The 15911-nt window shown below is 36.3% G+C and overlaps 1 protein-coding gene across 2 annotated transcripts in view; it reads left to right on the top strand.

The window, feature by feature from the left end:
* Positions 1 to 15911, top strand: part of LOC108968548 — a gene marked incomplete at its 3' end in the record, with an annotated part of 101720 nt that overhangs the window by 11339 nt on the left and 74470 nt on the right. The window contains 1 exon segment of one of the 2 annotated variants that reach the window (XM_018932643.1): positions 15345 to 15560. Coding sequence (XP_018788188.1) covers positions 15368 to 15560 — 193 coding nt within the window. The 5' untranslated portion in view covers positions 15345 to 15367. 2 annotated transcript variants of the gene reach the window in all.

Below are 15911 nucleotides of genomic sequence, written 5' to 3'. Positions count from 1 at the left end.
TTGGTTCGAGTGTTGGACAAACGGCTTATACTTTTTTGAGTATTTGCGAGCACTCAAGTTTCGCACAGCCACATTAATTTAGTACATTAAGATTATAATTGAGAAACCAGTTTTTGTCTTTCGCACAACCCAGGACTCGATTATCGATCAGGTGTTATTAACTTATATTCTTCATTTTGATTTTTTTTCTAATAATTTAAATTCATCAGCTGATTGCTGTTTTACCAATGCACACAATCAWGTCTATAGCCTGTACAACAACCGTAGAGTTAGCATTGCAAAATTTACAGTGWRAACAACAACCCGCCGACTTGCATTCCAGTTTYAACTCGATTTCAATTCGAWTAGGAATKAATGTAGTAAAATACGATTTTTATTGTGTATGGCTAAKGGATCTAYATTAGCGCTTTAATCGAGCAAAGCTAGTTTAATTGACGCTGTGCAAAATGGTTATAAGATGTCTTGGGATMTTTTGAATGGGAACAAAGAAATATTACTTCAAAACCTTTCGTATATAGGGAACTCATTTCTAAAATATGTTTTTGCGACTAAAGCGTATAAATGGCTATTTTCGGCATTTAAGTACATACTATCTGCAATTGGATTTTAGGTCTAAATTGGTCATTAAGTCAAGAGTTTTTTGAAAGTCAAGCTCTATCATATTCAAAATATTTTATTTGAAAAAGCTGATTGCTTTCTTGTTGCACGTACTGTATAAATACCCTTTCTAAAGATCTTTTGCACTAAAGCGACTATATTATATCTCAATTTATACCAAATTTAATTAGTTTTTCCTATTTCCTAGACCTATACAATGGAAATTTTTATTAAATAAATTTTGACTGCCCCAAAATGGGTACTTTTAAGATTTACTGGAATTTCTTACATTTCTTCTCATCGCCTTTCATCCGAGGTAAATGATTATATCTGACATTTCTTTTCTATTGAAGTTTTGTTGCCAACATGCCCGCACCCCCTTTAATCAGACTGGCTGGTAACTCAGCAAACGAGCTGTTTTGTCCGAAAATAACTCGCAATATAAACACACAAAAATACTAAGAAATGTCAACAACAGTCTCGGCCCACRACAGCGCTGCAATAAAAGCAAAACTGAAGGAGCGTGCTTAAGAAAGGAATTCCTTCAGTATAGCCATGTGTGTACGGTGTGTGAACACACAAGTACATACCTTGGATTGGCTACTTATGCGGTCATAAAAGTGTACTTATCCCATGCGAAGTATGGGTTGTTGTAAACAATTTGAGGGAACTCAATGTGTGGTTGGTTGTTCATATATATGTATAARAAGAGAAATGGACTTAAAGTGCTACTGCTTAAGACACTCCTATGACCCACTTTTATTCYCAAAATGTTTGGTAGGAGGGTCGAGACCACATGTTTCCATAACTCTGAACTTGTGTACGTCCTTTCTTCATTTCCTGGTTGGTAGTCCTTAACAGCAGCTCGATTTGTAAAAATCAATCTCAGGTCGCCGGCATACTTTGACTGAAGTAGCTCATTTGGAGCAAATATACGATTAGTKGTCATGCACGGGCACTTATGCGCCAATATTTTGATTGTTCAAKGCAAATGTGTTTTACCAAAATATATGTATATATAGACATACATATCTGTATATGTTGTAAATATCCATATATAGTACAAATGCCGAAAGATCTCCTATTGTGTTGGAAAAGTTGTGTGTTTTCGACAACCCTGTTTGTATGTTTGTAGACATTTTCTTTCACAATATTTAATTTATATTATTATATTATTTTGCAGGGACGACATAAATTTCGTACAATAAATTAGGAATTTTTAAATTATGAAAAAAGTCTTACTATTTTTTATTATTATATTATTATTTATATACATTAAACAGAGTATATTAAGTTTTCCAGCACCGGACAAGGTAAAATATGTACAATATATAAAGATCCCGCGACGAGTTGTGTTGATTAAGCCATTTCTATCTGTCTGCCCGCCCGTCTGTTTGCACGTACCTATGTATATAAGCGAATAAGCCTTTGTGATATATCGATCTACAATTTTGCACGCATACTGTTTTTCCGCAAGGAGCCGCTTATTTGTCGGAGCCGACTATAATTATATCTACCCTKCAAACTGGCCTATCAAAAYTAAGTTCTYATATGGAAAACTTTTTTGTTTGACAAKATATCTCCAAGAAATGTGTCATTTGATAAGTAGGGTATTTTAGCTTCAGTTCAGCATAAGTTGATCTATTTCTTCTTTTTAGTTCAGTTTCGGATACATTTGGTATCTTTTAGTTATGTGAGCCACAAGTATTTAGCATGATTTCAATTTCATRACTTTTGAAATCTTTGATATTTGGTAAATATCCAAAAACTAATTACGGAATATGCAGAAAAATTGTATTGGTCTAATTTTAAGCAAGTGTACGTTATTTTTGTTATTTTTTTGGGTATGAAAAATAAATATTTTATATATTATTGATGAGATAAGCATATAATAAATATGTATATATAATTATAATATTTTATATAAAATGCATAGTGTATAAATATGTTCAGATCAATATATTAGCGACTTTAGGGGATTTTTATTGTGCTAGATTCAAAAATTCGCGTTTTAGGTGTGTGCGTATTGAAATAGATATATATAGTACATGTTTCAAGAATATACTCTCAAAATTTTACCTGGCATTTGTTAACTTTCGAAACTTAGCGGCCGTTTGTATAGCGGTGATAAGAGTCATAGTCCGCTGCCGCGGCTAGGTTGTTCTCGAAACCACCTTTTTCTAGGTGATGGAAGTCCTAAAGGATTTTGTGCAACCGTTTTAATAGAATTTCGCAAAAATATTTATTTAAAAAAATAATTGTAAAAAAGGGCCAAAAGTCGATTTATTTTTCAAAAGCTCATAACWTTTGCATTTATCATGTTTTCTGCTTCATGTTGGTATCACGAATGCTTTAAAAGTGTACAGATTAAGAAGATATTTTCGTGTTGCGGCGTTGCGTGTCGGATATTATTTACGAACGCTAGTGCTTCCATCATTGTTCGATGCTCTTTTCCCCCTTTAGTTGTATTGCCAAATACAAAATTGTAAAGCTTGAATAAAGCTTTGCGGATAATTCTGAGAAGTTTTCATATTTAGTTTAGTAGGAATTCGATTAAAAAGTAATATTTGTATCCTTTTTTTCTTAAGAGTATATTTATAGACTTTTAAAAATTCACAGTAATATTAAAAAAAAATTAAAATTTTCCGCATTATCGGACTGCCACCATTACTGCTTTGTTTTTAACTTTCTCCGTTGATGAAACCTAAAACAATTCTCAACCAGTACATACTGTCCGAACAATAAGCTAGTGTCAGAAAAATCTTAATTGACCAAATGGCGGTGTTAAAACAATTTAAAGTAACCAAAAGTTTTGGACGTTTTTGCTCTGAAAAATTGTATTTTTGATGATATCAAAAGATTGGTAGGTCATTGAATGGACAACGATATACGGAATATGTGAAAAATTTGTGGAAATTCCGCATCAAGTAATTTTTTCCTAGTCTATATACATACATATACATATATTTAGAACTATAAACTTAGCGGCAACACGATCACCGTTATGCTCTGTGGCCACATGCATGCTGCAGAGTACAGCCGCGTCTCACGGGAGCAACGGTACATGAAGAGTAACGTGATTACGAGTTTTAATGTGCTCTGCGTCGTTGTTGTAAATACTTGATTATTCCTGTTAACAATATTTTATTCAACTGTAATTCTACTTTTGTTTCATTCGGTTATAAACAGCGATTTTCGCGTTTATTTGCAACTTTGCTGCATTCACTTATTCACTTGGCAGCAGACATAGCGCACTTTCCAACGGATTTTGCATGCGCACTTGCCATACATGTTCGTATGTTAGCGGACGTACATTTTAGTATGTTGTTTCAATTTTAATTATTTTAATGAAAGTTTTAATTGCGTAACAGCAACGCGTTTGTAATGAGTTTCTTGTTATTCCAATTCCCGGCTTCCCACTTCGCTGCTACGCCACGGAGCCAAATGTAGATGCTTTGAAGGGCAGGCGAGCTCGAACGCATCTGCATACTCACAAGCTCGTTGCCGGCGATTGCTCTTGGCTATTAACAGTCGAATGTGTCGGTGCAGTGTGTAGTTAACGGTTGCGTGGTTCCGGCACTAGTTAAATTAGCGTTTCAATGCCCGGGTGTGTGGCACACGCGCAACGCTTAATGCTGGCTTAGTAGCTGGCGCTCACTTTATAACAATTTAAGTGACAGCGCATAAATTAACAGCGGCYTTTACGCATATACAGAAATTCATTCTCATTACAATCACTTCACAATACAAACGACCTAACCAAACTGGCCGTCAAATCGTAATTGTATCACAGCCGAAGTCGCCAAGAAGTGCGCGTACRGGCAACTCCGTTCTAATAAAGTGCTCTGCCTATGCTCTGAGCGTATGCGCTTACAATTCACCTTGCGCTGCTTTTTGCTATTTCGCGAAATTTAATTAATTTCCTTTGTTGTACAACCAGCTAAGTGTGTGGAACTGCTTGCGTCAAATGCAAGGTTTCCAGGTTGCACTTTAGACACACAGCGGCGTCGCAATTACCTGCGAATGCAATAAAACAAAGCTTTTAATTAAACGAGACCAAAAACAAATACAATACCGACAAAAGGAACATATTTTTCGTACAATTAGGAGGTTGCTAAAACACAAATAAAATAGACCTTGAGCTGCATAGCCAAACTGCGCTAATCCGTTGGTAGCACACCCGCCGGCATTTGTGCACGCAGCAAAGGAGGAAATCCACATCGTTTAAATAATTTAACTACAAATTTAAAAGCCATTAATTCATTAATGTTAATTAATGCAAACTGGCGGCACTGCTTAAACGCAATTGCTAATTAGTTACACGTAATGTTTCCTTTGTCAAATTGGCTTCGTAGCGCACGGCAAGTGGTCGCCGCTGCAGGAGTTGGAAATTGAAGACACAAGGTCATCAAGTTGGCGCAGTTTCAGGTTGACTAATTTGTTAAAATTGGTGAGACTTAGCAGCCATGAGTAAAAAACAATCCATACTGAAGGTGGAGGTGCATCATTTTCTTTATATTTTAAATGAAGAGCTGAAAATGGCAAAYCAAAAAGTCAATCACAGGAATTGGTCAACAGTTATGTGAAGTGGGAGAACTTGTGTGAAGGCTTAGAAAAGCGATTTTTGGGAATAAAAAATATGTTATACATATAATATTAATTGGTTTGGTGGTCGAAAAAGTATTTGTGTATTTCTTATCAAACTTCAACTAATTGTTATTTTTTTATTTTTATTATAATGAGCAAAAAAGCAACGTTTTGGTCGACGATTTTAGTTATTGCATTTATGCGATACCCAAGTTATCGTTCATTGACGGACAGAGAGACAGAGAGACAGTCACTCGGATTTCAGTTTTTCTCGCCGTACTGATCTTTTATATATGAATACATTTGTCTATCTCGCTTTGTTCTAGGTGATACGTACAACCGTTAGGTAACTATTGTACTATGTATGTTGCAAGAAAATTGCATTGTATAGTTAGACTCGTCCTGATACCACCAACTACTCTTTTATAAGTCACTTTATTCCAAATAAGTAGATCTTTTCAAAACCAAATCTGCAGTACTTAACCTTTCAAAATTATGTAACCAAAATCAAGTCATATCTTCGGCAGCCAACCATATCTAAAAAGTCTAGCGAACCTACCGCACCAATAAACCGCAAATTGCAACTGTAAGTAGACGAAGTGCAACCGCAGGGAGACAAAAAAAACTGTGCACATATGCGAAGCACACACACACACAAATGTCTGTGAACACATCTTCGCTATACTTGCCACATTATCGGCAGCTATTTATCTTTATGCTGCTGTACGCTAGACGAGCTGCCTGTATGTGTATATGTGTATTTAATAAGWGCTGCACTTACTGTAAACGCAATGGCATGGAAGATTGGCAACAGCAACACATATTGTGGCAAGCAGGAAGCCGCTCGGCTGAGTGAGAAAAGATCAGATGCAGTGAAAAGGCAGATTGCTGCCTGCCTGTGGTGGCATCCTTCGAAGTGTCTTCCAGTATGTGCTTGGTGCAGCAAAGCGTCAATTTCGCTCTTTATTGTGTTATAGAGTGTATCTCTATATGTATGTATGTATATGTGCTTACAAATATAAATATTGTTGTTTACTGCTGCTCGGCGTCTGTTCGAGGCAGTGCCAACTATCTAGCTCCAACTGCATTTTATCTGCGCATTTTTTTTTTTATTTTGTGTTGCTTTTTGCCTTGGTCCTCGCATTCTGCCGCTACAACTTCAATATAACGGTCTTCTTTGTGGTCAGCGTTGATGTGTTGACATTGCCGCTTTTTTGTCAGCCGATGAATAAAGTAGCAAATGATATGAGAATAGGCAATAAAACGGTAAATATGCGWTAAACAAATGTTATCTCGTTTGAGATGCAGATAGTTCGAATTGATTTCAAGAAGCGGATGTTCTGCGAACGTACAGTGGTTTGTGGAGAAGACTGCTGAAAAAATCGATTTTAAATTTCATAAACTCCAAAATCTTAAATGGAAGAATTTCGTATATTTTTGTTGTTATAAGCTCTTTGAGTGGCTAGCTGGGATAACCATTTAGCTTCATAGCGAAGAATTATATAATTACGGGATTTTCAATAAAGTCGCTATAAATATTTTTTTTTTATTGAATATAATCGTAGCGATAAAGATCAGACGCTGAGCCCAATTTTCGACGATTTTTAAGCATAAATATTCGATATTCGTATGAAGTACATAAGTCGTCGTTGGCTTATTGACATATACCATAAACTTCACATAACCCCACAGGGAATAGTCTAACGGCGTCAAATCACACGACCAAGTCGGCCAATTGATAGATCCATTTCGTGAGATAATCCGTTCACCAAACCTGGTTTTCAGTAAATCGATTGTGACATTGGCTGTGTGGCTTGCGGTGCCGTCCGGTTGGACACACATATTGTGCAAGTCCAYATCATCCAATTCGGGCCAAAAATATTCGTTTATTTTGAGCGGTAGCGATTCCCATTCACAGTAATCTGATAGGCTTGATCATCACAGAAGAACTACGGCAATGACACCGCTGGCTCATTAAGCACATCAAACCGTAATTTTTTCGCAATGTAGTGGTGACTCGTGAGTACGTGTAATCCACACGGTCTGCCTCATGGTAGAAGATGATTTTTCGATTTCAAGCTGTTTCTCAGCCCAATTTACGAACGTACGACGCTTTTGGTGGTCAAGCGGCTTCAGATTGATCTTTTAAGGATGTAGGCCAAGATCTTTTCGCAAAATTCTCCATAACGACGTCACAAAGATGCCCAACGCTTGAGAACGCCGTGCAAGAGTCTGATTTGGGTCTTCCTCAATTGATGCGCTAGCGAAACATTTTGTACTATGCCTGCGGATTMAATTTTTTCCACTAGACATTCAATTCTTGATCTGGCAGGACGATTATGACGACAATAAATTGGACGTAGCGCTCTTAAAGATGCATCCACTGACTCCAAATTGCGGTAGTAAATATTGATCCTTTGTTGGACGGATACATTTCCATCGTGATATGGCAAACCAATGCATCATGGCTAGTGAAAAGACATGGGTTAATGAATTTTGTGTATAAAGTTTTCAACAGTCTAGAGAATGGGGCTCCAAAACTGATCTGAACCGAAGAACACAAAATTGAGTGAAGGCACCAARGACATGCCAAACCGAGGCTTATAATAAGTGTATGATAAATTAATTGATACATTAGTATTAGTAGGAGCCAAAGAGTTTTAATAAAACATGTATAAATATATTTTTTGTTTTTTGTCAATCCGGTCAGTCAAATTTGATCAGTTAGTATATGAGGCTAACAACTTTTATTATGCATCATTTCTTTGATGCCTATGGCAATGTCAATAATATTTATACCCTTAACAGAGAATATGTATATTAAATTTGGCACGATGTTTGTAACAGCCATAAGAAAATATAGGATACCCTGTTAAGTTTATATACATAAATGTGTAAAATGATCTATTTACCCATGTTCATCCATTTGTCCAATATCTGCAATTAGCCCCTCGGTTTTCAAATCAAGAAACTGCTTATTTGTCCGAATGGCCGATATTGGACCTCTATAGCATGCAGCTGTCATAAAAACTGAATAATCTGAATCAAGTGCTTGCATGGAGAAGTTGTTAAGTTGTCGAGATATCTTCAAACAATTCGGCATGGGTTATTACCCAAGGTAGTAATGCAAGCTCCGAAGAAATTGTGCAGCTTGGATGAGTACAGAATATAGCTGCCATACAAACTGACCGACTAAAGTTCTAAAGCTTCGGTGCAAGCAAYGATTTTTTGTTTTGAAATAGTTTATATGAACATCTTTCACTTTCGCCTAATGCCGTAACACACTCCTATAATTAGCTCACATCCGCTTATAAATCGTACGCTGGAAATGCTAATCCATAGAGTGGCCAGTAAATCACAACCATATCTAACGTTTATCACCCTCCGCGATGTTTCAAACACACCATTCCCACATCAATTTGTTTTGCGCGAATATCCTAAGTTCATAACTAAAACTATATATTCTATAGCTATCTCCGCACAGTTTAAGCAACTGTTTCAGCATTTTCTCTTCTTAAGACGCTGTCTTGTAGTAGTTGAGTATAAATTAACGCTTACAAAGATACGACGCTACGTACCATGATATGTATGCAAGTGTAAATAAATCTTTATGCCGCTGGCGAGAATTGTAAATAAGGAAAAATGCTGGTGTAAAGAGAAGTCTTAACAGAAAGAAATAGTAGCAAGACTACGAGCAACTTAAATCCTCATTTTAATTATATTTCCACTGTAGCCATTTAAATCACACTTACACATTTACACTTCGCTAGGCGCGCAACCACACACACCCAATAGCTACATGTGCTAAGCAATAGTTTGGCTGTCTTTGTGCTGGGGCCTTTTAGCGGCGTACAGCCCAGTGGCCCTCGAGCGCCTTCAGCGACAAAATACACAAACTGCCAGCAGCAGACAACGCATTACGCTCTGCCAAAGCTGTGTGCGTGTGCATACAGCGCCTGTAAGTATGTTTGAGTTTGTCACAAACACCGCGCGCGCGCACTTACATGGCGGGTGTTTGCAGGTTCGGGCGCTTATTTTCGTCCATATTTACACTCACTTTGTTGACGGTTTTAAACACATTTAGCCCGTTCGTTCGCCACGCTGGCGCAGCAAGCAAAAGTAAGCAAGAAAATAAGTAGCAAAATGAAAGCATAAAACCCCATTGTGGCGACACGAATGTGCATTATCCAAAAATGTTCAGAAGCAAATAACGGTTGGCGCTTCGATAGCTACCGACCCGGCCGCGCCGCCACGCCGCCATAGGTGGCTTGTAGTTGCCAAATTTGGCATTAAGATGACTGCCAAAACAAGCAAACAATAAAAAATTGTGTTGAAACTAAAACCAAAAAGCAGAAAAGTGTTGCAAAAAGTACGACAAAAGAAGAAATTACGTTGCGAGCAAGACTGCTTTGGCCATTGGCAGCGGTATCCTGCATGTGTAGTCCAATGCACACAATAACTCGAGCTTACACAGAGCTGGAGTGTTTGTGGCGTGTGCATGTGTGTGTGTGTTGGTAAATGAGTATATAAATGCACACTCATTAAGCGCAGCGTGAACTAACAAACAAACAATTGACAATGAGTAGACAAATGAGCGCTCGGAAACTACAAACCCACTAAAATTAGTGATTAAAAATGAATAAAAAAGACGAAAAATTGTATGTGACGCGAAAGGCGGATATCGTGGAGCGTGGCAAATGGAAGTGCAAATGTCTCAGACAACTTTTCCGTTCCGCCTTAGCTGCCTTYCCTATCGAGCAGCTCTGCTGTCGTTGATGTAAGTACACACACTCGTTTGTGAGTTCTAAATACTCCGGGGCAAAAATGGAGTCGTTGTGCATTGCTCTGCGGCCCTACCACTGCCTATTTAGCCTAATGAGCGCTAAACTGTAGCTAAGGAAAATAGCAATAACAATGGATAAATGTTGCAATATGGCTGAAAACCGGCGGATAGACAAACACAGCAATTACAAAGTTGGCACATTCCTTCCACTCGCTGCCAGAAGCAGCAAATCTTTAATACAAATAAAATTTCAATTTATTAAAGTTTCAGATGCAAAAGGAAATACTGCATGCTTTTTAAAGTAATGTTCAATGGGAGGAGAGACTAACAAACACTACATTTGATTATGAATTGTTTGGTATTGCAAAATGGGTTTTATGCCTAGATTACTAGTACTGGATCCCGTTCAAAAAAAATATATCGTCGTGAGTTTTTCTTCAGTTCAATAACCGGTTTTCACGTTTTTTTTTTAAATTTTTTTATTTTTTTGTTGCTCAAAGCATTTTGATTGCAAAGATATTTGTCATGTCAGCGGCGCTCAACAATACGTTTGCCTTTAAACGTGAAATTTAAAATTGATTTCTTTAGCTGGCGTTTTTCGACGTGGGCGTATGAGCAATAATGTACATTCGGAGCTATATATGTATATGTATGTGTGTATTGTTGTATTCGCTTACTTAGAGGGGCTGCTGTTGTTAAAAAAAAAAACTCAGACAATAAAAACAACTGTCAAAATATAATCAGAAGCAATATCCGGCGWGCCTTCTCATAGGGATGAGTTAAATGAAAAATGATAAAAATTCCACCCCGGGCATTTTTTGCTCTTTTTCGCATAGAACGGTAAAATTAAAATCTCACTTCCACGACAAAGAAACTGTTGTAAGGTGCGACAGGCACTTTGTGAAGTTCGGATGCTGAGCCTCCGATGCCGAGAATCGTGGCATGCCTCGGAAGTTAAGAGTATATTACGGAATATATAAGAATATTTTTAGAAAATGAGAATTCTAAAAAAAAACTATTTTCCGAGGTGGCTTAATTTTCAAACTATATTGCGATTTTATAATATTAAGAAACAGAAGAGACTTTATTGACCGATAATTTATCTAAAAAATTTATTAAAAAATCTCCACAATTGGTAGATACCACGTTGGTTGTTCAATAAGTTTTGTCGTTTGATAAGAAAAGCACAATTTTATGATTCAAAATACACTTTATTATTTAGCATACTTTCCCTGAACATTAATGCACTTGTTTGAATTTTTCGTTCAAGTGTTTAACCAGTTTGCGAGTAATTCACAAACAAAATTCCCCTCGCATTCCAAAAAACTGATGCCATAACCTTCTTGGCCGATTTCCGGACACGATYTCGTTTCGAAGCCGAACAAACASGTTCACACCTCTCGTCAAGTCTCGTTCATTGTGACGAATCGACGCACAAAATGGTGGGACCAGCCCAGCATAGTGCATATGTCGTACTATGAATTCCTGCACCTAAGCGAAACCAGTACAGGAGTCCTCTAACGGATGCTCAGAAAAAAACGCAAATATGAGAACGCTCGCCGACATATTTCCAAGGTCGTAAAAACATACCTGAAAGCTTGAAATGGCACCTCTTACTCCACCCGCCGCATTTTCTGGCATCGGTCTTTTAATATATATTTATTCCGATGGATGACGCACCACCAGGCCGAAATTTTGCTTTTGTTCTTACAAAGAAGCCAAAAATTGAATCGGCGCATGGATCGCGTGAAAAGAAAAACAAATTTTTCGACGAGCAATTGAGAAGATTTCAGAAGGATGGGAAAATATTGTGCTTAGCGGTGGATAATATTTTGATAAATATTTAATGTAACGATTGCTTTACAATAAAGTCTCATATCAAGAAGAGTTAGCGATTTTCTATTTGTACGCCTAATAGTTATGCAAGCGTAGCGCAAAAATGTTGTCAAAATTAATGAAAAGGTAGTCCTCAATGGTTAATTTTATATTATTTGTCTTGTGTTTGGTTTCGAGCGAGCTTGACTCTTCCTTACTTGTTTTTCATTGTTTTACACACGAACGCATTTCAATTTGCTACTTCCACAAACTGCCGCTTATATGTTGTGTCACATCACCGAATCAAAAAGACATGTCTCCGACGCCTTAGACCACTTCTAACCTGCGACACTGTCATCTTCCGCATGACTATGGAAACTTCTTCGCTACAAGCTTGGCAAACATATACATATGTATATAAAAAGATGGGTATATACATACGTATATATCTATGCTTGTAGACACATAACCCTCGCCACGCTGCAATTCCACGACGCTCTCTACAGGCAGCTTTTCTTTTCAAGGAAGCGTGAAATTGGGTATGTGCTAGCCATCGCACTGAAGCCACGCCGGCACATACGCTACGATATTTATAAACGCTTTTACATTTAAACTCCTAAGCGCTTGTATATTTACGCGGCAGCGAACGCAAGTGCGTAGGAATTCCAYTCTGATCCTTGCTATGGCAAACAGCAAACATTTTTCGCCAACTCCCGCACACATATACATACATAGGTATGCGCACATACAAACAACGATTAAGCACACACGCTTAGAACTAACACACATACAAATATACTTATATATATGTGTAAATGTTTTCACTAAGCGGCACATACTCATAGCTTTGTTTACTCGGCATTTTGCGGATGAAAGGATGTGCGTAAACGGCAAAAATATCACTAAATCACAATTTTACTCATTTCAATAATTCGCTTTGGTTTTTTCCTTATAACAACGCACACAAGTGGCGCACACACTCACCCGCACATTTACATATAGGATTACAAGCGCGCACACACGCTGTACTAAGTTTGCCTGTGTTGCCATCCTTTTCACTTATCAAGCCAGTTGAAATTTTGAAAAGGGTTCGCCTTACTTTCTCTGCGATGACTTCAAGAAAAATTACTCCATTCATAAAGAAAAAAAGAAGAAAACGTCAAGGTGTGGGAAGGTGCTCGAGCGTAAGTGCTACTAAGGCATAAACAATTCTAAATATTTCATATGTGCTTACATATTCGATAATTTCAAACTACTTTATATGCGATAAATTTCACTGAACATAGAGCTAACAGAACAGGGTGATCCAAAAGGTAAGTTTTATTAAAATTTAGGGAAGCGTCACTGGTTTATGACACATCAAGGTTATTTTCTCAAAGTAAACTCCGAATGTTAAAGAAATTTTGGGCGAGAAAGGATGTTGTTTTAGATTCACAGTAAAGTTTTAGATCACATATGAGACCTCCAAAGGAATTATCAATTGGTAATTACACCAATAAACAAAAGGCAAGCTCCAAGCTCAAGTTCTCAGTCCAGACATTAAAAAACACTGTAATTTTTATTTTTCTATGAGATTTTAAAGTTTGCTTTTATATTTGAGGTTTAATACATGGCAGTCCATACGAACCCAAAAGAAATATCTCAAGAAATTTTATAAAACAAACATTAATTTGTTTTCCTTATTTTTGTTCTAGGAGAAACTAAAACTTGACATCCAGAAGTCAGACCCGGTTCTTGAAAGGCGTTTTATTGAAATAAAATAAAAATTTTCGTTATTTACTTCTTTGTTTTCTACAGCCAAAACCAGAATATATATCTCCTCTTTTGTTTCATATTTTCTGATTTTTGTATGTTTGAATATCGTTAAGTTTTGTTTTGAAAATAAATAATACCCGGCAGCAAATCTTACTAAAGTTTAGATAGAATTGTGAGCACAGTCATATCCTAAATCTAACTTATGTCTAAAGCAACAATACCACTGTTTTATAATAAGAAAAATCTATCAAAAACAATAATTTTAAAAAACAAAAATAATAAGAATACATTAACTGGCAATTGAAAAAATTTATAGAAATTATTAGAAAACCCCATGAAGTATTACTTCATATTTATCTTTTGGTTAACCCTGTAACGCATGCTTWTTGTTTTTGTTGTATTGCATACTTGTAGGCGCTAAAGCAAATATAGCCATTGTGTTAACCAATAACAGTTCATGCGTTAAAAAAATACGCGTTTATAAAATTAAAGTGCTGTTAGAGGAAATAAAGCGTAAGACTGTTATTGGGGCCTTAACTGCCTATTAGGACGGCTCGATGCAAGCCTCATGTTCAAAACATGGTCGAAATATAATGTGCAATTTCTTTAAAACACTGCTAATTTTAAAAGACATCTGGACGATAACCGATTGCGCTTTTAATACATGAAATATCGTACAAGAAAGTGCGARCCAAACGGATTCAATTATTCACGTAATTTATTTGCTAGGCATAGTAGTTAACGATTATTAGGCCCAAAACTSTATTTTATAGTATGTTTATCAGCAACGATGACAATATAACATATTTTTGGCGTTCTTTAAATTCCTTCATACATTTAAGCATACGCTATTTCAAATGCGCCCCAAAATAGTATTTTCCAGCTCCCTTTTGTCTACTCTTTAGTGTATATGTATTTAGTTTATTATATTGAATACATATCTACATATCCACACAATTTTATGTACGCATATATATTTTACACTTTGACCTGGAAGAACGCCGCTGCTCTCTGCTTGTTTACAAACCCTTTTTTATACAMTCTCGGTGCCTATGCTTTGGCAATGATTGAATGAAGAGTGTTGAGTGGGTTAATGTATGAGTGCTTTGTAGGAGTGCACGTTTGTGCGATTTTTCCGCTCGAATTTCTTTTATATAAGCATATTTTTTATTTCGCAATTTTTTATTTACTTTGCTATAATATTTCATGTTCTATTTTCCTTCCACATGGCCAACTCAATCAATTTAAAATGTGGGACTTTTCAAGTGTGCTATAATAATCACGCGATTATTTCAGTCGATGTGGTTGAAAAGCAATAATGTTTAAAGCTTGCTGAATGGTTTAAAGGAATAACACTTATAGACAATTATTTGGGTTTAGTTATCTTCGTTATATAATATTAATAGATAATAAGCCTTCGAAGTTTTGTATATGAAAATAATCATACAATAATCTGCGCTTATACACTTACTAATATTTTATTAAAATTACTCGTTTTTATAGTTGAAGAAAATAAATAAGTTTATTAAATCATTAGTATGATTTCATAATTATTACATTATCTTGTCATTTTATAGAGCATTCATGTAACATGTGCAGATTTTAGACAGTAAAACCGCAAGTAAAAACCAAATCAAACAACTCAGCCCACGAAAGCCCATTTTCAACAGCTGTTAGCATCAATAATTCCGAAGGCCGGCAATTGAGCAGCTATATGTGAATAATGCTTGCCAACAAATTGTCTATAAAATCCTATATATAAAAGAACAGAACACATAAGTATAGGTACGAGAACATTCCAGGCCACTGAAAGGCAGTTAAAATATCAAAATGCCAGCGAGGCTACTAACAACAGCAGCTCATAAAGCACAGCACAGYTTTGCAACGCACAAACCTCTAAATTGGCATAAAGATAGAGCAAGTGGCATGCTGACATATTGTGCGAGAAAAGCATCTGCTATTTATGCGGGTGAAACATGGCTCAGATGGTGTTTGGTACTCACGTGTCTACTGATAGTCCCAGGTGAGTGTTGATTGAAAATATTGCAAGTATATAAGTATTTTTTTGTGCAATACCTCATAGTGGGGGTTTGTGGGAGTTTTTAAAAATATATGTGACCGTTATTTTATGATTCTTATAGTCATGAAATAGTCATTTTCAGTTTAAAGTTAAAATCTCTGTAATATTGTACGAACCATATTGATTCAAAAAAAAAATTATAGTTGCCCCGATATGGGACTGTCTTATATAAAATACTTCCGTTTCTCTATCTGACTTATGAATTGCGATAAGCCGTTTTTTATATAAATATTTCAAAACATAGCGATTTTTTTTATTATTTTGACCCATTTTTGAACAGCTGTAACTTTTTTT

This window comes from Bactrocera latifrons, unplaced genomic scaffold (assembly GCF_001853355.1).
Source record: "Bactrocera latifrons isolate USDA-ARS-PBARC rearing strain unplaced genomic scaffold, ASM185335v1 scaffold_22, whole genome shotgun sequence".
In the NCBI taxonomy this organism is placed as follows: domain Eukaryota; kingdom Metazoa; phylum Arthropoda; class Insecta; order Diptera; family Tephritidae; genus Bactrocera; species Bactrocera latifrons.
Note: the sequence above shows the minus strand (reverse complement) of the source record. Positions and strands in the feature narration are given on the sequence as shown.